Below are 21,117 nucleotides of genomic sequence, written 5' to 3'. Positions count from 1 at the left end.
TCTCACTGTAAAGAGGACCTGTCATGCCATATTCCTATTACAAGGATGTTTACATTCCTTGTAATAGGAATAAAAGTGGTCAAAATTTTTTTTTTTGGAAAAAAGCATCAAACTAAAATAAATAAAGTAAAATGAACAATAAAAAAAATTTTTTTTTTTTAAAGCGCCCCTGTCCCTGTGTGCTCGCATGCAGAAGCGAACGCATACGTAAGTCCCGCCCACATATGAAAACGGTGTTCAAACCACACATGGGAGGTATCGCTGCGATCGGTAGAGCGAGAGCAATAATTTTGGCCCTAGACCTCCTCTGTAACTCAAAACATGTAACCAGTAAAAAATTTTAAAGCGTCGCCTATGGGGATTTTTGAGTAGCAAAGTTTGGCGCCATTCCACAAGCGCGTGCAATTTTGAAAGGTGACATGTTGGGTATCTATTTACTCAGCGTAACTTCATCTTTCACATTATGCAAAAACATTGGGCTAACTTTACTGTTTTGGTTTTTGTAAAGCACAAAACAGTTTTTTTTCCAAAAAAAAAACGCGTTAAAAAAATTGCTGCGCAAATACCGTGCGAGATAAAAATTTGCAACGACCGCCATTGTATTCTCTAGGGTCTTTGCTAAAAAAACATATATAATGTTTTGGGGTTCTATGTAATTTTCTAGCTAATAAATGATGATTTTTACATGTAGGAGAGAAATGTCAGAATTGAGTTGGGTGCTCCAGAACGCCTGAAGGTGCTCCCCTGCATGTTGGGCCTCTGTATGTGGCCACGCTGTGTAAAAGTCTCACACATGTGGTATTGCCATACTCGGGAGTAATAGCAGAATGTGTTTTGGGGTGTAATTTGTGGTATGCACATGCGGTGTGTGAGAAATACCCTGCTAATATGACAATTTTGTGGGAAAAAAAAAAGTAAAAAAAAAACTTTGATTTTGCAAAGAATTGTGGGAAAAAATGACAACTTCAAAAAACTCACCATGCATCTTTCTAAATACCTTGGAATGTCTTCTTTCCAAAAAGGGGTCATTTGTGGGGGTATTTGTACTTTTCTGGCATGTTAGGGTCTCAAGAAATTAGATAGGCCGTCAGTACTTCAGGTGTGATCAATTTTCAGATATTCGCACCATAGCTTTTGGACTCTATAACTTTCAAAAAGACCAAATAATATCCACCGATTTGGGTTATTTTTACCAAAGATATGTAGCGGTATAAATTTTGGCCAAAATATATGAAGAAAAATTACTAATTTGCAAAATATTATAACAGAAATGAAGAAAATTAATTTTTTTACAGATTTTTCGGTCTTTTTTCTTTTACGGCGCAAAAAATAAAAAACCCAGCGGTGATTAAATACCACCAAAAGAAAGCTCTATTTGTGTGAAAAAAAGGACAAAAATTTCACATAGATACAGTGTTGCATGACTGAGTAATTGTCATTCAAAATGTGAGAGCACCAAAAGCTGAAAATTGGTCTGGTTAGGAAGGGGGTTTAAGTGCCCAGTGGTCAAGTGGTTAAATAACCACTCATTGCATCACTGGTGTACAAAAGAGCATCACTGAATGTGCAGCTTGTCAAAGCTTAAATAGTAAGTGCTACGCCAATAAAAGACAATGCAAGGTTCCAATATATACTACACTCTAATCTTCAGAACCAGACAATTGATTGAAACATCCTGTTGGCTTGTCTTTTAATTTTGGCTGCAACATACAGATGTTAAGGTCAGTTGTTTGTGTACACATCATGAATCCACATGTCCATTCTGTCAAGTACTGTTTCAAATTGGTGGGGTGATGCTATTCAATCGCATGAATCAAAATTCCTAATTTTCAAAAACAAAAATTCAGGCTTTCTTGAAAGCAAAAGAAGACCTTATGTTGGACTATATATATATATATATATATATTAGTATTTTGACAGTGCACCAATAAGCTGGAGCCAATCTTCTCTGTCTATGAATGGTCATGTGTGGTAGAAGAAGATTTTTTTTTTTTTACACAGCTCCCAGCAATTTAGATGAGGCCACAAATAGGATCAGTGGGTTTAGTCCCCACAGCAATAGCAGAAGGCAAATGTGATACTCTTGGAAGTTTTGTTTTTATGCCTGTGTCTTCCACTACATAGAAGCAAAGTAGCAATAAGAGAAAAAAGACCAAGTGGTTTATTGAGTCTGCCCCATTTTAAGTATAGATTTATGTTTGTCCCAAGCATGTTTAATTCCACTTACTGTTGACTAACTCACTACCCCTGTTGGAAGTCTATTCCAATCATCAGCAACTCTTTCAGTAAAATACTTTCTTTGTTTTGAATTTTCTTCTTGCTAGTTTGAGGTCATGTCCCAGTGTTCTTGATCTTTGCTTTGTATTGAAAATGTTGCTCAGCTGAACCTTATTTGCACCCTTAGGCTGGGTTCACACATGCCGTGGCTCACAGTAGGGGATCCAGTGCGTCCCTGTTCACCGATTCAGTTTCAAATCAAGTCCAAATTTTTGCCTGAATTCACACCTGAATTGGAACAAAAGATGCACAGGACCCTTTCCAAATGCTGACTGCAGACGCCCTGGAGGTGTGTGAAACGGCTCCATTGTGAGCCAGGCACACTCTCCTGTCATGCGAGATGGATGCGGTAAACCACATCCAGTTCATATAAGTGTGAATCCAGCCTTAATGTATTTAAGGTTTCCTACATATCTCCCCTTTTACCTTCTTTTCTTATGACTTTACATAGTTTTAGGCACCCTTTTAAAAAATTATGGACCATCTCGAGGCACTACATTCCAAAATGTAAAAACTATTCAAATAGTTTTACATAATGCAGCAACATCCACAAGTCCAGGTATGACACCCAACGTTAGAGGTGATTTTTCTTCCAAAGCAAATACACTTTTGCAAACTGGTACTGACTAGTATTCCAATGTTTCTCCATGTGACCCCACCGCTGATAGAGAGGGGGCAGCTAGAAGGTTGTAACGGTGCACAATGAAAACCTGTGACTTAGTGTAACTAAAAAACGGCCTACATCCACACACTGGCTTGTATACAATTTTTGCTAAATTTTTAGGCATTTTGCCAAGGCACCCCTGAAGAAACCTCAAGGCACCCCAGGGTACCTGGGCACCCTGTTTGAAATAGGCTGTTTTAGAGTATAATCTTATATTGTCCCATGGGAGTTGTACTTTTTTTTTTTCCCTTGCTTGGACCTACCTGACATTGATATGTTCATGGGCAAGTCTAGCCACACACAGAAACATATTTAAACGAGTGCATTTTTTTCACAAGGGTTTGCGGATACCACAAAATAGCATTCTTTAAAAAAGGTTATTTTTTTTTCTTATAGTAATTTTGCAATTTTAGATACAAATAGTGCTTCACATTTGTTTCTGCGCAGTACTGAACATATTAGCACTTGAGCTATGGAATCAGTAACTGCTTGTCATCTGTTTATTGGAAACCGATAAGAGTGTAATTATGAGGCTCAGTAATCAATGGGTCTTTGATAATTCTGTTTCTCTTAAATAACCAAACATTTTGGAGGATAGAAACGCTGGGCATTTTTTTAAACTGATTGATCATGGTTTACTGTTGTATCAGAAAAAAGGTAAATATAAGGATACGTACGAAGAGTGCACATGTCCTTTAAGCTAGTTACGCACAGTAGTGTCTTGGGGACTATAATTCCATCTTTGCTTTATACAGTATGTGACAGACTTACCTGGGACAGAGGCTTTTGGAGGGGTCTGCAGGCTAGCCTCTTGCCTACTGTTTGAATAATACCTAATCTTGTACACAATGCCTAGTAGCAAATCCATGAATGACAAGGGGTTATGAAAGCCTGAATATTTAATTTGTGATCTTGCCTAGCAGTGGGTGACAGTGTTGTGCCATGTGTTTAAAGGGAGGCTATAGTTTTTTGACCAAATTAGAAAATTGCATTCTACTTATCTTACACTGTATTTTATTTTGCTGAAATGTATTGAAAGAGCTAAACTTAGAAAGAAAAAAAACAGCCTACTGGGAATCGGATTCTAGGACAGTTCACTATTACCCTCTGACATACAGGCTTCTCTTTCACTGACTTTTGCAGCCTCCAGCCTCTGCCATTTTCTTTTTTTTCTTTGTAACTATGTATTAATGTTGATGAGAAGGCTAACTAGATGTGACTCCAGTGACTGACAAGTGTGGAGAACTGAGTGAACGTGTAAAAATGGGCACTAATGAGTGAAACACACATTACTGAGCATTAATTTGCACAACACTATTATTTTTAACAAATAAGAAAATTGATAATTTAGTAACAGAACATAGACTAAAAAGAAATATGAAGTTCAAGCAAAGCAGCTTGAATGTTTGCATCTGTTCCAAGAAGCCTGTAATCATTAAACTTTGAATAGTTGCAGTTTTTTGGAAATCATACATCAGTCTATTAACCTGTTCCCTCCCGGCCTATGGGCAGATGACGCCTGCACAAACCTCTTGTGGATCCTGGTGAGGGTCATATGATGTCCTCCCAAATCGTGGCCATGACATGACCTGTCACCGCTTGAAAGGAAGCCATCCAAGTTTACAACTGTCATGTGACCTGTTTTGATTGGTTACAGTGGTCACATGCTAGCAGCTGTAACCAATCACAACAGGTCACATGACAGTTGTAAACTTGGATGGCTTCCTTTCAAGCCACCCATTGTATATAATTGTGTTGCTAGTTGTGATTGGTCACAGTGATCACATGGTACAGACTGGGCCAATCACGGCCCATCTGTGCCATGTGATCAGCTGTGGCCAATCACAGCTAACAACAAAACAAACTGAATGAATCCATTTTATTCAGTAAAATGCTTGATCACCACCACACCCATTATATAATGACGCTGAACTACACTGGTAAAAGTATATACAAAGTACTTTTAACCACTTACCACAAACCGCTGTAGGTGTAGGTCAGTAATTTAGCTTCCGTAGATAGCTGCCATAACCCTGGTATTCTCTGCAACGGTGGGCGGTCCTCTTTAGGATAAAAGTGGTCTCTGCGGCTGCTTCGCCACAAGATCACTTTTATCTGTGGCGGGAGAGGTTCCCCCCCCGCCACGCTCCAGTCGACTCTGCCGCTTACCGGACCTGCCGGTAGCGGCGGAGACACTCCGATGCTTTCCCCTCAGTAGCATGGAAACGAGTGAGGAAAAGATGGCCCCCACTCGGCTCCATAACATTAGATGACGGAAACGACATCAAACGTCACTTCCGCCCAATAGTCTTAAAGAGAATTTTTTTTAAATTGGTTATTGCATTTAAGTGTAAATGTGAGATCTTTTTGACCCCAGATCTCACATTAGAGGTCCTGACATGCTTTTTTTCTATTACAAGGGATGTTTACATTTCTTGTAATAGGAATAAAAGTGACCCTTTTTTTTAAAAAAAGGACAGTGTAAAATGAAAAGAAATAAGAAAAAAAAATGTAAAGCGTCCTGTCCCGCCCAGCTCGCGTGCAGAAGCAAACGCATACGTAAGTCGCGCCCGCATATGAAAACGGTATTCAAACCACACATGAGGTATCACCACGATCATTAGAGCAAGAGCAATAATTCTAGCAAAAGACCACCTCAGTAACTCAAAACTGGTAACCTGTAGAAATGTTTAAACGTCGCCTATGGAGATTTTTTAAGGGTCAAAATCTGTCCTCATTCCACGAGTGGGCGCAATTTTGATGCATGACATGTTTGGCATCAATTTACTCAGCGTAACATTATCTTTCACAATATAGAAAAAATTGAGCTTACTTCACTGTTTTATTTTTTTAATCCAAAAAAAGTCACCTCAAGAAATGAGATACACCATCAATACATCAGGATTGATCAATTTTCAGATCTATACTGTAGTTTGTGAACTGTATAACTTTTCCTACAGACCTAAATAATATACACTGATTTGGGTTATTTTCACCAAAGAAATGTAGCGGAATACATTTTGTCCTAAATTCATGAAGAAAGATTATTTGTAAAATTTTATAACCGCAACAAAAACTTTCAAAATTGTCTTTCCTTTTTTTACATTTATTTAGCAAAAAATAAACCCAGTGATGTTTAAATACCACCAAAATAAAACTCTATTAGTGTGAACAAAATAATAGAAATTTAGTTTGGGTACAGTGTTGCATGACCGCGCAATTGTCATTCAAAGTGCGTAAAGCTGACAATTGGCCTGGGCAGGAAGGGGGTAAAAGTGCCCGATATTGAAGTAGTTAATGTTGTCATGGAGAGTGTGAGCAAGATTTTCATATTTGCCACAAGACATCAAATTCATTGAGATACAATCTAAAAAATACCTCCTTTATGAAGCAAACTATGATGTTTTTATACAAGGCAAATTACTGCATATGAATTAGTGCATATGTGCTGCACATAAGGTAAATGTGTCCATGCGAGCAGGCCTTTTTTTATTAATGATAGTTCAGGACTCTGTTCGCCCTTTTGGATTAAAATCTACTGCATCTTTAGTTGTACAACTTCGCAAAGATGTCATTTTGGCTTTATGCACTCCATTCACCATTCTCGAAGTACTGTTCTTTCCTTTCTAGTCACCTGATGTGGAAATGGCTTTTGGATGATCTCAGATGCTCATGATTATGTGATGGAAGGGTCAATGATAGTTCTAAAAATAAACCCACAAAACATTCACATGATGGTTTGTGTGTAACATTGAGACAAGGTTACTTCTTCTGAAATATTGCCAGGATTTAACTTTGCCAGAATTGTGTCTAGGACACATTACTGATTAATATGCTGTATGTGACTGGGGCAAGAGAATCACTAAATATGAATCTTGGAAGAGTGAAAGTCACTGAAACAAACATTGATTTGTCCTTGCTAAGCTGCCCTAGAAGAGCCCTGTTTACACTTTGTTCTAAGCGGTGGCTAAAACGTTTAGCAATACTAAAGTACTGATTAGGCAAACTCCTTCAAAGGCACGTCTTGATGCACCCCGTTATAATTCAGTTCATTTTTTTAATCAAGCTAAAAGATCTCTATCGGTTTAATATTTGTAATGTTCATTTAGGTACTCGAAGGTTTAAGTGTCTCTTATTTTTTAATTGAAAAAATGTGTTTATTTCTCTTAGGAGAGGATGATGTTCTCAGTCCTCCTCATGATACAAGCACAGGACTAGAGGACGTCATGGAGCAGCTTAACAACTCCTTCCCCACTGCAAGAGGTAAGAATAGCCAGTGAATAAAACATAGTTATCAGATTGCAGTCGCCTCCAATTCATCTGGATAAATGTAATTAAGGTGGAGGAACCTTCTCACTACCCCTTTTTAAGACCTATTGGCATATTGAAAGAAAGTACTAATGTTTTTCCACAGTGCATTCTTTTCTTTGTTTTTTTTAGCACATACACTGACCAGTTGTCATATAATCCTTATATTAAAATATTTAATATTACAGTTCTATGGGCATTTATGAAACACATTTTTAGTGCTGTGTTTTGATGGCATGCTTTTAACAGTAAGTGACCATAAGCATAGAAACCGCTGAAAAAAGAAAATTCCTTTGCAGAAAATAAAGACCTTGCTTACCCTTGTATTATTAAATCACTGGGCAGTTAAGGGGCAGGAATTGTTTTTTTCTGGTTGAGAGAGAGGGTCAGTGGGCTGTGAAGAAAGCGTAACGTAAAACAGTAACCATTCAATAACTTTGCACTCACCATGATCACTGGGTTCCTTTTTTCTTTTTTTTTTTCTTTTTTTTGCTGGTTCTCTAATTTATTATAGTTGCATATGTCTGTCTGTTTGCTGGCTTTCCATTTTGTTTTATTGGTATTTTGTTCAGATTTTATATAGTGATTTATCCTATTTCATAAACTTTTTATAAGTGTCTTCTTGCATGAAAGAGCCAGCTCTTCCCACCTGAACACCTAATTAAACAGTTATAGCCAAGTACCACTGATTAAGGTATCCCTTACTGTACAGTTTCTATAGTGCTGTCCCTAGCTACTCTAGTAGATCTTTTTTTTTTTTTTAGACATTCCTGGCATGAAGCCACACCACTTTTTCCCCAGTGTTGTGGCTGGTAAAGAAAATTGCAATGTCACTGCAATTTCACAAGCAGTATTTACTTTACTCTGTTGTTACTTTGATATCAAAGGGCAAAGCATTAGCAGGACTAGAAAGATTACTGGGGTATATGTGTTATCCTTAGCCTCCACGCAGACAATGCTTTATATGCTCCAATATTTCATTATATAAATTAAATTTTGGTTTGATTGCTGTAGATAGCACATAATCTTTTTCTAGCTTCCATTTTATATTCATCATTTCTGTTAACTGATTTCAGAAGATTAATGTGAACCATTCTGCAGTGCATTACAGTAAGAGTTGTAGCCCCCAGTCCCTATAACATGGAAACCATTACATTGTCTAATAGTAAAATAAAACTGTATTCTGCAGAATACTGTTCTGTTCAAGAACGGGTTTATCACCTAATTTTAAGGTATATCTAAAGTCAATTTCTTCCTTTTTAATAATGTACAGAATGATTAAAATCTCTGGAAAGTAAAAGATTTTGTAAGACCGCTCTTACTCAAACAAATGTCCTCATTGAAATATTTTACCTGTTGCTCTGGTGATACCTTAAAGTAGAAATCCAGGTTCTAACCAACTAAGCCTAAAATGGCTACCACCCCCCTTGTAGCTCCTATTCTAAATACCTTGTAAAAGGAAGATGCTTGCCTATTCTCAGGGTGCTCTGGTCCAGTCACATGATTCCCCCCCCCCCCCAGCAGTTAGCTTCAGGGGAGAGGAGAGAGCTCCGGCAATGGATGGAATGCTTGGGCAGTGACCCTTAGCCATCGCTCGACCAGACTGGAGCACTCGGAGAATGAGCATCTTCCTTCTGTGGGGTGGTTAGAACAAAAGTTAGGAGGGGGTGGGATGCTTTTTAAGTCTTGACTTCCACTTAAAGAAAAAAGTCTCACTTGCAGTCCTGGAGGCAATGGTCACTAAGACCAATGTAGAGAGGCAAAGTTAACACTAATGCGATGTGATTTTGTTCTGTTTACAACTTTGCCATGATTTTAATCCTGTACATTTTTTTTTTTTTGGTGAACTACTACTATTGAGGGCCAAGGATTTCCATGGGAGGAGTTAAGGGTTAAAAAAAAAAAAAACATGATGATGCTTCCCAAACCGCCTCATAATTTGATGTACATGCGACTTCTGTGTGTTTCCATTGACGTCTGTGGGGCTCAAATGTATTATTTTTTTTTTTACAGGATTTATATAGCGCCAACAGTTTACGCAGCACTTTACAATGTAAAGGGGGGCACTACGATATTAATTCAGAAGTAATAAGAGTGCCCTGCTCATGGAGCTTACAATCTAAAGGAGGGGAGGTGGTACCAAAGGTAATAGCTGCAGGGGATAATCTGACGGAGGTGACTAGGATACAGTTCTTGGGTGGAAGGTGGGGTAGGCTTACCTGAATAAGTGAGTTTTCAAGGATCGCTTAAAGGCAGACAGGGTAGGGGCTGACCGGACACCAGGGCAGGGAGTTCCAGAGGATAGGAGAGGCTCTGGAGAAGTAACTGGGGGCGATGTTGTGGATGGCCTTGTATGTTGTGGTTAGTATTTTGAATTTTATACAGTGTGGGGTAGGGGAAGCCAGTGAAGGGGTTGGCAGAGAGGAGCAGCAGTCATGGATCGGTTAGTAAGGTGTATTAGTCTAGCAGCAGCATTCATAATAGACTGAAGGAGGGATAGCCTGTGTAAAGGTAGGCCAGTTTGGAGGGAGTTGCAGTAGTCAAGGCGGGAAATAACCAAGGAGTGAATACGTTTTGTGGTGTTAGTCAGGAAGGGGCGAATTCTAGAAATGTTGTTGCAGTTAAGGCAGTAAGATTTAGCCAGTGATTGGATATGGAGGCTGAAGGAGAGATCAGAGTCTAGGATTACACACGACACTCTGGCGTTTGTGGAGGGACCAATGGTTGTGCCGTTGATCTCAATTGTAAAATCATAGGGAGGAGGAAATATTACAAGCTCCGTTTTGGAATGATTGAGTTTGAGGAAGTGGTGTGACATTCATACTGATATGTCACAGTAAGTTTGTGATAAGTGAGGAGATTGAAGGGTTGAGCTGAGGAGTCAAGCGATAGATCTGGGTGTCATCAGAATAGAGGTGGTATTGGAAGCCACGGGAGGTTATCAGCTGGCCAAGGAAAGAGGTAAAGAGAGTGAATAGGAGGAGCCCAAGGACAGAGTATTGAGGTACCCCAACAGAAAGAGAAGGAGGAGGAGGAGTTGAGGAGATGGTGGTGAATGTGGCACTGAAAGTGCACTGAGCTGGGTAGGAGAACCAGGAAAGAGCAGAGTCACGGGTACCAAGGAAGTGGAGTTTGTTGAGGAGTGGGTAGTCAACTGTGTCGAAGGCAGCAGTAAGGTCCAAGAGTATGACTATAGAGTACTGGCCATCATTGGTGAGTTTTAATAGGGCAGTTTTAGTGGAATGTTCTGGGAGGAAGCCGGACTGTAGGGGATCGAGAAGGTTGCCAGTGAGGTAGGAGCTCATATGGTTGTGGACAAGGCGCTCAAGAAGCTTGGAAGCAAACGGGAGCAGGGAGATGGGTCTTGAATTATTCAAACGGATGAGGTCCAGTGAAGGTTTAAGTATGCATGTAACCAGTGCATGTTTGAGCAGGGAGGGAAAGGTGACGGGGGAAAGGGGGAGGTTGAAGATGTTAGAGTTTAGAATAGAGTGGGAAGGTGGTCACAGTAATTGTGAGGGTCCAGAGGACAGGTGGTGAGGTGGGCCATGGAAAGGAGTTAAGCTAAGAGTTGAAGGAGAAAAGTATTGAGTGTGGTGTCGATTTTGGTTTTGAAATGATTGCCAATCTCCTGGGCAGTAAGAAAATTGGTGGGTGGAGGCAGTAGGGGGTGAAGTAAGGAATTAAGGGTAGAGAAGAGTTGAAGTTTGGATGAGAGCACTTTGACGAGAATGGTGTAGTAGGTTTGTTTAGCAGTGTGGAGGCAGGAGTTGTATCTGAGAAGGGCAGATTTGTAAAGAGTGAAGTCTTGCAGGGATTCCGTTTTACTCCATGCCCAGGAGCACAGCGGTGTCTCTTGAGACTTCTGGTGTCATCTGTTAGCCAGGGTTGTAGCAGATGAGCCTGGTTCCGCTTTTTGAAAGTGTGTCCAGGGAGGATGATCGTATGTTTTAGATGGAAGTTGTCAGGTCTGGGTAGGACGGGTGCAATTTTATCATAAAGGCAGTCAGTAGCAGAATGAAGAAGGGAAGGGTTGAGGTAGCAAAGGTTCCTGCAGGTAACAATTTACAGGTTGGCGTCATGGGAGGTAGGCGACAGGGAGAGTGTGAAACGGATAAGGTTGTGATCGGAGAGAGAGAAAAGGGGGGGTGTTAGGTTGCAGTGAGTGCAGAAGTGGGAGAATACAAAGTTGAGGGTGTTGCCATTGCAGTGAGTGGTGGTTTGTGTCCACTGTGTTAGGTTGAGAAGTGGCTGAGATGTTAACATTGATTGCAATGTTAAAGTCACCAAGGATGATGGCGGGGTGTTTGATCTTGGCCAAGGCACCATAATAAAAAGGAAAGTGTAACTTCCAAAAAGAAAATTATAAACGGTAGTTTCAAAGTCTTAGCAAGGCAGAAGTTGAGTTCCATCATGCAATGTAGCCCAGTGTTTGAGAAGAGTTTAATCAGTGGTTACCGATGGTTACAGTGAAGCAAATGTGGATTGCAGACAGGCAAAGTGGCTTTTATGTTGCTTGGAAGAGTGTAGGCAGATGCCTGAAATAGTAGAGGAGAGAAGGCATGCTGAGAGAATGGTGAGGTGTTGAAAGTGCTAGGCACTTAAAGTCGAAGTGGCACTTTGATAGGATTCCAGGCTTGTTACTTCTTGCACAAAGTAGCACAGGACCCTTTTATAAAAATCACTCGGATTGTTGTGAATGGGCATCATTCGAAACAATGTGATGTCCACTGTCATGCAATTCTGTGCAACTCAAATTGCATCAGAAATTGCACTAGTTTGTATAATACCCAAATCTTTCTAGTGAGGACACAGTCAGACATGCTAACCCCACACAACCCTATCAAAGGAAAAAAAAAATAGGGCTTCCAGTACAGTTTGAGGTATTCAGGTGTAAGTTTAAACTTTTGAGACGGGAGTAAAAAAGGTCATTGGTTGCTGTGGTTTTTTTTTAGTAGATTTTTGCACCTTTGAAAAATATTTTTATATATATATATATATATAGTGTGTATGTGTTCAGGGCTTTTTTTCAGCTGGGGAACGCAGTTTAGGCACCACCAGGACATAATGTATGTAATGACAAGGGCGCTAGGGTCTATTGATGATAGCTGCTGGGGAATCTAATGTTGCTGGGTGTGTGTGGGGGGGGGGGGGGTCTATTGTTGCTAAGGATGGATGTATTGTTGCTGGCGGGGTGTATATTGTTGCTGGCTGCTGGGGAACTATTTTACAGCTTTTCATGTACAAATTACTTAGCACTACAGAGTCATACTTGGTTCTAAATTGTCTAAAATGGGCAGTACTGGGAGGATATGGATGAGACCAAGGGACAGTGCTCAGAGGTGTTTTAGGGGGTAGAGACAACAAGTGACTCAGAATGAAGGAGTACATTCACCTTTTCTCTGAGGAAAAAAAAGATGATGTATACTGTGTATATGTGTGTGTGTGTGTGTATATATATATATATATATATATATATATATATATATATATATATATATATATATATATATATATATATATATATAATATGTATGTATATGTAACTGATTTTTGGCTACTAGGATATATTTCATCCCTTTTTGTTTTTAGATTAAGCTGCGTGAAGTGTAAAATTATGCAAGGACATTGCTATTAAAGTCTGTCCCCCATATTTTTCTATGCAAAGTCCAGAATCTCTGTAGCACACAACACCATTACATCTGCTACAGTTGACTATTACAGCTGTTGTGCTAAATCAAAACAGATGTCAAAGCCAGAGGTCTGCTGTTCAGGGGAAATATGTGATTAAACACCACCTCAATCATTTATTTAACCCTGACAGAAAAGAAAAAACAATTTGGTTAAAGTGTAAGTGTAGACAAATGGCTGTGTACACAGTTGAAATGCATGTTTGTGAACTGGTTTACATGCCGAAAAATGCAAGTCTTCTAAATTGGACATTACTGCCAGACAGTAGGCAAATCGCCATCTACTTTATAGCACATAAAGCATTAGAACTTTGTCAAAACTGCAATCGGATAGTGAAAGTAGTTCTAAAGTCAAGTTTTTTTACCTTGATGTATACCTGCTGCAGGATCCCTCCCCCCTATTCTTACCTGAGCCCGATCTGGCGACGTGCACGAGAGCAGCGGCTCTTGCCATGGTCCCCTCCTCATTGAGCAAATTAATAGCTGTGGGAGTCTTTGGCTCCCACGCCTGTAAATCAATTCCAGTGGCAAGGGAGCAGGCCTGAGTTCTGATGTCTGTGTCCATGCACTCGGGGGTCAGGCGTGAGCACACGCGAGTGCCCCCTTTGGGAAGCGGCTTCCCGTGGGGACACTAGACAGATTGGAGGAACTGGGAGCGCCGGTGGGGGACCTGAGGAGGGGCGGTTCGGGGGTCGCTCTGTGTAGTTCCATTGTACAGAGCAGGTAAGTATAGAGATGTTTATTTAAAAAAAGAAAAAAAAAATTACAATTGCTTGAAGGAACAGCATCTCACCGATTAGGTCATCTGTGTTCTCTCCTTCAGCCAGCACCGTGCGTGTGTGTGTTCACAGCACTGCAGTATACGCAGTTGAGCCCTATTGTCTATCTGCAGTTTGTATATTCCAGCTATCCACTCCATCACCCGAGGAAGAGTTTATTGAAACGCATTGGATCAACCACAAGTTTTGAAGGATTAGTATAGCCAAAGCTTTTTTGGCTGTATTTCTACGAATCGCAGGGGAGTGCAATTCGTTCTGCACTACTGTCACCTGTTTTCAGCTGTCTTTAGCTAGTCTAGGCCCTGAAAAGATCCTGGTTGGGATCCACCCAGATGTCTGAACCGGCAGCTGGCTTAACCTCTCGGAGAGCTGCTGGGAGACTGAGCCAGCAGAGTAGAGAGGCGGTGATTGACGGTCACTGGTTCTCTGCAGCCTGAACACCTGAGAGCTGAGTGATCCGCCTTGTTTAATCACTCAGTTCTCCACCTAGATAAGTATATTTTTTTGTAGGAATCCTGAACTTCTCTTTTGACGTCACATACTATATAAGATCTGTTTGTATTCATATGAAGATAATGTATCCATCTTTTTGGATTAAGCACCTATTGTCAACCTTTAATGTCTTTTGCTGCTTTTCATGAGTAGTTGTTAAATAAAATTTTGATGATTTTATATTTAGAATTTTTCTGGTATGGATATTGGTTTATCAATATTTGTGCCTGAAAAAAAAAAATACCTCCACATAAGAATTATCTTGTTCGTTATACTAATAATCTTTGATCATTTTCAAGAAAGCCTTCTTGTATCTCGGTCATAAGTATCTCCAGGATAGAATTGGAGGACCCCCAGATGAACTTCACTGTGCTACACCCAGGACAATATAAAAAGTTTTGGATGCCCTTCCTTTTTAAAATTCAAGGGAAAATGCAATTAGCTGATATGACCTTTAGCTCAAGCTGTTGTGTTCTTTCTTCCCGTCCTTTCTTCTGTCTATGTAGGTATATATTTGTTTTTAAGAGCATGACAATAAATGTGATATTTATTTCTGGTTATCTTCTCTTTCCTTCCTCTTTTTCCATTCTCTCCTTCTCACAAAAGGAAGAAATGTCCCTGGAAAGCAAATGAGAGAGGTTAGTGAGAGCTGGGCTCGCTGCCATCCAGCTTGTGTCTGTCACATTTCACATCCCATGTCTGGCATTTGTGCAGCTACCAGTCTCTTTAGCTGAGTGCTTCTTACAAACGTGCTGTAACATGCCAACATTTACTACCTCTGATCAACTGTGAGTAGGACAGCAGTAAGCCAGTGGAAAGGTTCCAGTGTATGACATACGTTTGCCCAGGATGAATTGAGCTGTAACTATAATGTCCTTTTTCAGTTATTCTGTTTCTGTCTACATATAACGAAACAAATTCCTTGTAATTGGGTATAACTCTAATTTTCATACATGAAATATTTGCTGTGTATTACTGCAGCAATTTTATCAGTGTTTATTATAATTATTGATGTATTATAGTTATAAAAAAAAAATTAAAAGATGGGGCTTTAACCTTGGCCCACATCTTTATATAGAGTTGTAGGTTATTGACACTAATTTAAGACCAGATCGGTTTTCTTTAAGGGAAAGTAAATGAAACGTAACACAGACTGCTATGTCATTTCTACGTAATTTGACTGGACATCCCTTAGTTACTGTGATGCCCTTTGAACTACAAACAGAGCATCTTAGCTATGGCCCACATAAACTATTGGACAGAACTTGATCTTATGTAAGGCCACACAGCACAGGAAAGGCCAGCATTTGGGCAACACTAATGTGTAACAAAAAAACTTTTTTTTTTTCTTCTAAGTGTTGAGAGGTTTAAAAGCCTGCCATATTGTAAATAACCCTTATTTGCATCATGAACAATGACTACTTTTTCAAATTTGGTGTCTACTAACATCAAGATGTTTGAGTTCATTACATTTGTCATTCTTGAAGTTTCTAAGAATGTTGCTTTGAATAATTGCATGAAAGTGTCCAATCCTAATCCATTCTTTTTATGCTCAACACACTTAGTTTATTATACGTGATGGCTACACATATTTAGAAAATCTAAATGTAAGATAAATGCACTACTTGGCATTTAAACAGGACTTGCAAAAATATGGAATCAACCAACACCGTTTATAATGCACTCTGCTTAGATCTAAACATCTAATAAACCCATGCTATACAGTCTAGTTTGTCATTATTTACAATAGTCTATGCAATAACCTAAAAGGATGAATCGATCAGGCAGAAGTATAAACCTCGTAAGTTCTTGACGTCTTTTCTGTTCTGTAGTATTCCATAGCACAGGCAGATTAGCATAAAGGTTAAAGTGGAACTTAAGTAATTTTTTCATCTTTCCATCTATTAAATCCTCTGCCCTTGTTGTTTTAACTTTGGATAGTGAAACATTTTTTTTTCTGCCAGTAAATACCTTATACAGCCCACTTCCTGTTTCTTGTCTGGTAAAAAGCCTAGGCTTATGACATCATACACAGCGCTCTCTCACTCGTGAGAGTTTGCCAGGAAGGGGGGGGTGAGTCATTAGAGGGCCAGTGAGAGCTACAGAGCTGGCAGTGTGTCTGTGTAAATCCAGGAAGTGAACAGGCAGCAGGTTCAGCTGCCCACAGTTAAAATGGATGCAGCCAGACTCAGTAGATGGAGATTTCTGCAGCATATTCTGCAGATTTCTGCAGCATATTTGGCTAGTACAGAATGACAGTATATATAAAATAATATGCAAAGTGGTTGGAGGGAAGTTTCAGAATGGCAAAGATGTTTTTATTACAAATTATGTGAGCAGACTGCAGTTTTTCTTTAAGCAGTGGGAAGGTCTTGGAGAGTATCTAGCACCCATCCAGTTTTGTGCCATCAATGATTGCTCTAACAGGTGTCTGGTTCTACCTTGTGACACATTTTTTAAACTACTTCTAGTAACATTTCAGGCTGTTCACACAGGCTTCAGCTTGCACAAGAGCAGTGTGAGCAGCAAGCTTATATAATACTTTCAGAAAGCTTTTGGCAAGTTACAAACAACCTTCTTGAAGTTTGGCTGTATCTCTCCTGTTGATCACAGGAGTGCAGATCATTCTGCACTCCTGTGCCCCATTTTTAGCAGACAGCAGGCTGAAGTCCATTACCAGCTGACACAACAGAGCCGGTCCAGGCTTGGGAAAGATCACGACCATATGGTCGGGATCTGACCACATGCCTGGATTGGCCCCCGACTCAGCAAGCCACTGAGGGCCTGAACTGGCCGCTCCCGCCCCCTCCACAGCCCAGCGCTCCCGTGAATGGGGTGGGGGGGTCAGAGCAGACAGCGGTGATTGACAGTCACTGGCTCTCTGCTCATGGAGCTCTGAGAACCAAGCAATCAGCGCTTGGTTATCAGTCTTAGAGCCAGTGGGGGACAGATGCTGCATCGGACCAATTCTGCATCCACCTATGATTAGAGAAAAAAATTCTCATACTTCTCTTAAGTTTGACATGCCTACCAATGAGAAATTACCAGGTATAGGGGACAGTGACTGTGCCATCCTACACACTACTTTCAGGCCGGTGAGGCAGCCAGTCACAGTGGGGGGCCAACAGACATGTGAGGTGGGAGGAAGCAGGAAAAATTCAGTACTACCCGGAAGTGTCAAACCTGTACTTTTATAACAGCCCAGTGTTTGGGTGTAGTGTGGTATGGGGGGTGGTGGCTGTGTAGACACCTCTAACTACCTGAACTTAATACCTGCTAGCACTTTATGCTGACTATTCACTTGTAGAATATTCCACTTGTCCTGGCTGAGGTACACAAAGAATGCATGCATACTGCAGGGGTGGTGGGGAAGACATCCTTTCCGGGAAAATACAGTGGTGATTGCTAGCCGCTATAACAGCTGCTTGCAATAATTGCATGTAAAATTTGGGAGGCTGATTGCACCCAAGTTGATCGATCAACTTGGGTGCATTCAGCCTGCCCATACATGGCTCGAATCATGAATCAAATTCAGCAGGAACCGTTGGAGATTTGAACAGTCTGTGGCACGCTTTAATCTCCCCTATAGCAGGAATATGTATGGGTGGCAAAAGAGTGTAACCTAGCAGCTTGCGCTTTGGTGTTACTGTCTATTGGCTCAGTACAGAGCTGATATGAGTTATAACTAGGAAAAAAAGAATCATTTTTATTTTGTAAGAGCTTAACTTCGGGGAAAGTTAATAGCTTCTCTTGCAGTGGAGCTGGCCCTCCACTGCAAGAGTTAAATGCTTGTTTAAGTCTAGGGGACTGGGAAAAGTAGTTTTACTTACCCAATCCTCCTCTTCCGTGGAAGCCAGTGCTTTTTGCTACTCCAATAACCTTCTCACCATCTTCCTGTTCAGTGCAGGGCTTTGGGCTCTGCATTGTATTTGAGGACATCGGAGGACCTGCGACTGCTGGGTGTAGGGGAAGAGATGCTGTGGGGCGTGATCTAGCAGTGCAGAGTATAAGGTAATGAAAACTGCTTTTCCAAGTGTCCTGGAACTTAACAAGTAATATAAATATAAGCCTTGCAGTACAGGGAAAACCCAACTGCAAGGAAGGAATTTTACTTTCCCCAAAGTTCAGTTTTAAACGTAAATGGTTTCTCTGGTGCTTCATCAGTTTGAAAGAAGTAGGCTAGGCTTGGAATGCAAAAAACATTCCATTTCCCAGCCATTGTGCTGCAACTTTTCATCACTATTGTGCTTACAGAAAACGGAACTGTGCACACCATATCTAGCTTATAGTATGACTAATTACCTCTATTTACAACTTTTATCCACAAATAATTTGTATTTTAAATATACTAGCAGAGTTAAACTTTTCACAAAACTTAAAACTACATCCTTTTGTGAAAAAAAACTCATTTTCTGGGGGACCACTGTTCCTCCGCCAGTCTTACCCATTTGGAAGAATCCCCCCCAAAAAAAAGAAATATATATTTTCAGAGGATATGAATGATAACATAAAAACTTTTCTTTCACTCGTGGTTAGTGTTTGGCTGAAGCCATTTATTCTTAATCAACTGTGTTTACTCTTTCTAAATCATAATGACAACAGAATCTACCCAAATGACCCTGATCAAAAGTTTACATACCCCAGTTCTTAATACCGTGTATTTCCCCCTTTAATATCAATGACAGCTTGAAGTCTTTTGTGGTATTTGTGGATGAGGCTCTTTATCTTCTTAGATGGTAAAACTGCCCATTCCTCTTGGCAAAAAGCCTCCAGTTCCTGTAAATTCTTGGTCTCTCTTGCATGAACTGCGCATTTCAGATCTCCCCAGAGTGGCTCAATAATTTTGAGGTCAGGTCTGAGATGGCCACTCCAGAACCTTCACTTTATTCTGCTGTAGCCAATGACAGGTCGACTTGGCCTTGTGTTTTGGATCATAGTCATGTTGGAATGTCCAAGTACATCCCATGCGCAGCTTCCTGGCTGATGAATGCAAATGTTCCTCCAGTATTTTTTGACAACATACTGTATTCATCTTGCCAGCAATTTTGACCAAATTTCCTGTGCCTTTTGTAGCTCACACATCTCCAAAACATCAGTGATCCACCTCCATACCTTTCATCATAGGCCTTGTTGTCTCCTCTCCAAATGTAGCATTTATGGTTGTGGCCAAAAAGCTCAATTTTTTTTCACTCCAAATGACTTTGTGCCAGAAGGTTTGAGGCTTGTCTCTGTGCTGTTTGCCGTATTGTAAGTGGGATACTTTGTGGCATTTGCGTAGTAATGGCTTTCTTCTGGCGACTCGACTATGCAGCCCATCTTCCTTCAAGTGCCTCCTTATTGTGCATCTTGAAACAGCCACACCACATGTTTTCAGAGAGTCCTCTATTTCACCTGAAGTTATTTGTAGGTTTTTCTTTGCATCTTGAACAATTTTCCTGGCAGTTGTGGCTGAAATCTTAGTTGGTCTAGCTGACCGTGGTTTGGTTTCAAAAGAACCCCCCTAATTTTCCACTTCTTGATTAGAGTTTGAACACTGCTGATTGGCATTTTCAATTCCTTGGATATCTTTTTATATCTCTTTCCTGTTTTATACGGTTAAACTACCTTTTCCTGCAGATCCTTTGACAATTCTTTTGCTTTCCCCATGACTCAGAATCCAGAAACGTCAGTGCAGCACTGGATGAAAGTTGCAAGGGTCTGTCAGGAGTCCAGAAACTCATTGATCTTTTATACGCACACTAATTACATTCAATTCGATTACAAAAATAGTTATTCAAACTCCTTTGTGTCAACTTGTGTGCATGTTATCAGGCCCAAATCACCAGGGTATGTAAACTTTTGATTGGGGTCATTTGGGTAGTTCTCATTATGATTTAAAAAGAGTAAGCACAGTTGTCTGATAATAAATTGCTTCAGCCAAACATTAACCATGAGTGAACGAAATGTTTTTGTGTTATCATTCATATTCTCTGAAAAATGGCCAAGAAATCATAAATTCTGCCAGGGTATGTAAACTTATGAGCTCAACTGTATATAACAATGCAACAAAGCATTCTGTAAAACAACTGATTTAAAGTGGTTGTAAACCCAATTTTTTTTTTTTTATATCATACTGCAGAGTATAAGATTTCCTATCATTTGAGCCCAGCCTTGCCAAACAGAGTTAATCCATCTCTGAGCAATCCTCTTTTATTGTTCAGTGAGATAAATCTTGACAAACTGAGAAAAACTTTGTCAAATACTCCCCCTTGCTGTGAGTGACAGGTGATTTACATATCTCGTGCACTAGCCTAAGAGACATGCAGTATTTTTTAATTCCCTCCCACTCCTTTCTTCAGCAGCTCTGCAAGGATTGGCTGTTCCACACCTCAGCATGATTTGGCATGCGGAAGTCATGTGGTTACTTTCCTGTCTTTTCACTGGATGTTAGAGATCATAGCAGAAGTTCAGTGTAAGAAATGCACAGGAGAAAATGCATATTGACAAGGGGAGTGTAGAGGTGGGTGGGGAGTCTACTGACATCACGACTCCACCCACCGAGCTCCAGACAACAAACCCGCCCACAGAATCTGCAGTTTTTCGGGTCTAATAACAGACAGAGGGGAGACATTTGACAGGTAAAGATACATGCAGGAGGCATGTATATCCTTCTATATCACCCCTATGGCAGTAGTTTAGAAAGGATGACATTGGGTTTACATCCACTTTAAGTGAAAGATCAACAGGTCATTTCATATATAGGAACACAGTGTCAAAATTGTCTATTTCTAAGGAAAAAGTAGCAATGCATACATAATCACACACCCATAGACTCAGTCAAACCCTTTGTGCTTTAACTTCTTATGCTTTGCTTTTGTGCTGAGTGGATCTCTTGCAGACGCTTGTCCATATGTGTAAATATAACTTA

At 40.2% G+C, this 21,117-nt stretch overlaps 1 protein-coding gene across 3 annotated transcripts in view; it reads left to right on the top strand.

Moving 5' to 3' along the window:
* DMD (dystrophin) overlaps window positions 1-21,117 on the top strand; it is a 3,507,873-nt gene that overhangs the window by 3,477,041 nt on the left and 9,715 nt on the right. For 2 of the 3 annotated variants that reach the window (XM_073614839.1, XM_073614840.1), the window contains one exon: window positions 7,112-7,204. In XM_073614839.1, coding sequence (XP_073470940.1) covers window positions 7,112-7,204 — 93 coding nt within the window. Of the gene's footprint in view, window positions 1-7,111; window positions 7,205-14,816; window positions 14,849-21,117 lie in introns of all 3 variants that reach the window. The other variant, XM_073614841.1, reaches the window with a different exon arrangement.

Source organism: Aquarana catesbeiana, linkage group LG02 (genome assembly GCF_042186555.1).
Source record: "Aquarana catesbeiana isolate 2022-GZ linkage group LG02, ASM4218655v1, whole genome shotgun sequence".
NCBI classification, from domain to species: domain Eukaryota; kingdom Metazoa; phylum Chordata; class Amphibia; order Anura; family Ranidae; genus Aquarana; species Aquarana catesbeiana.
This window is presented reverse-complemented; position numbering and strand designations above follow the sequence as displayed.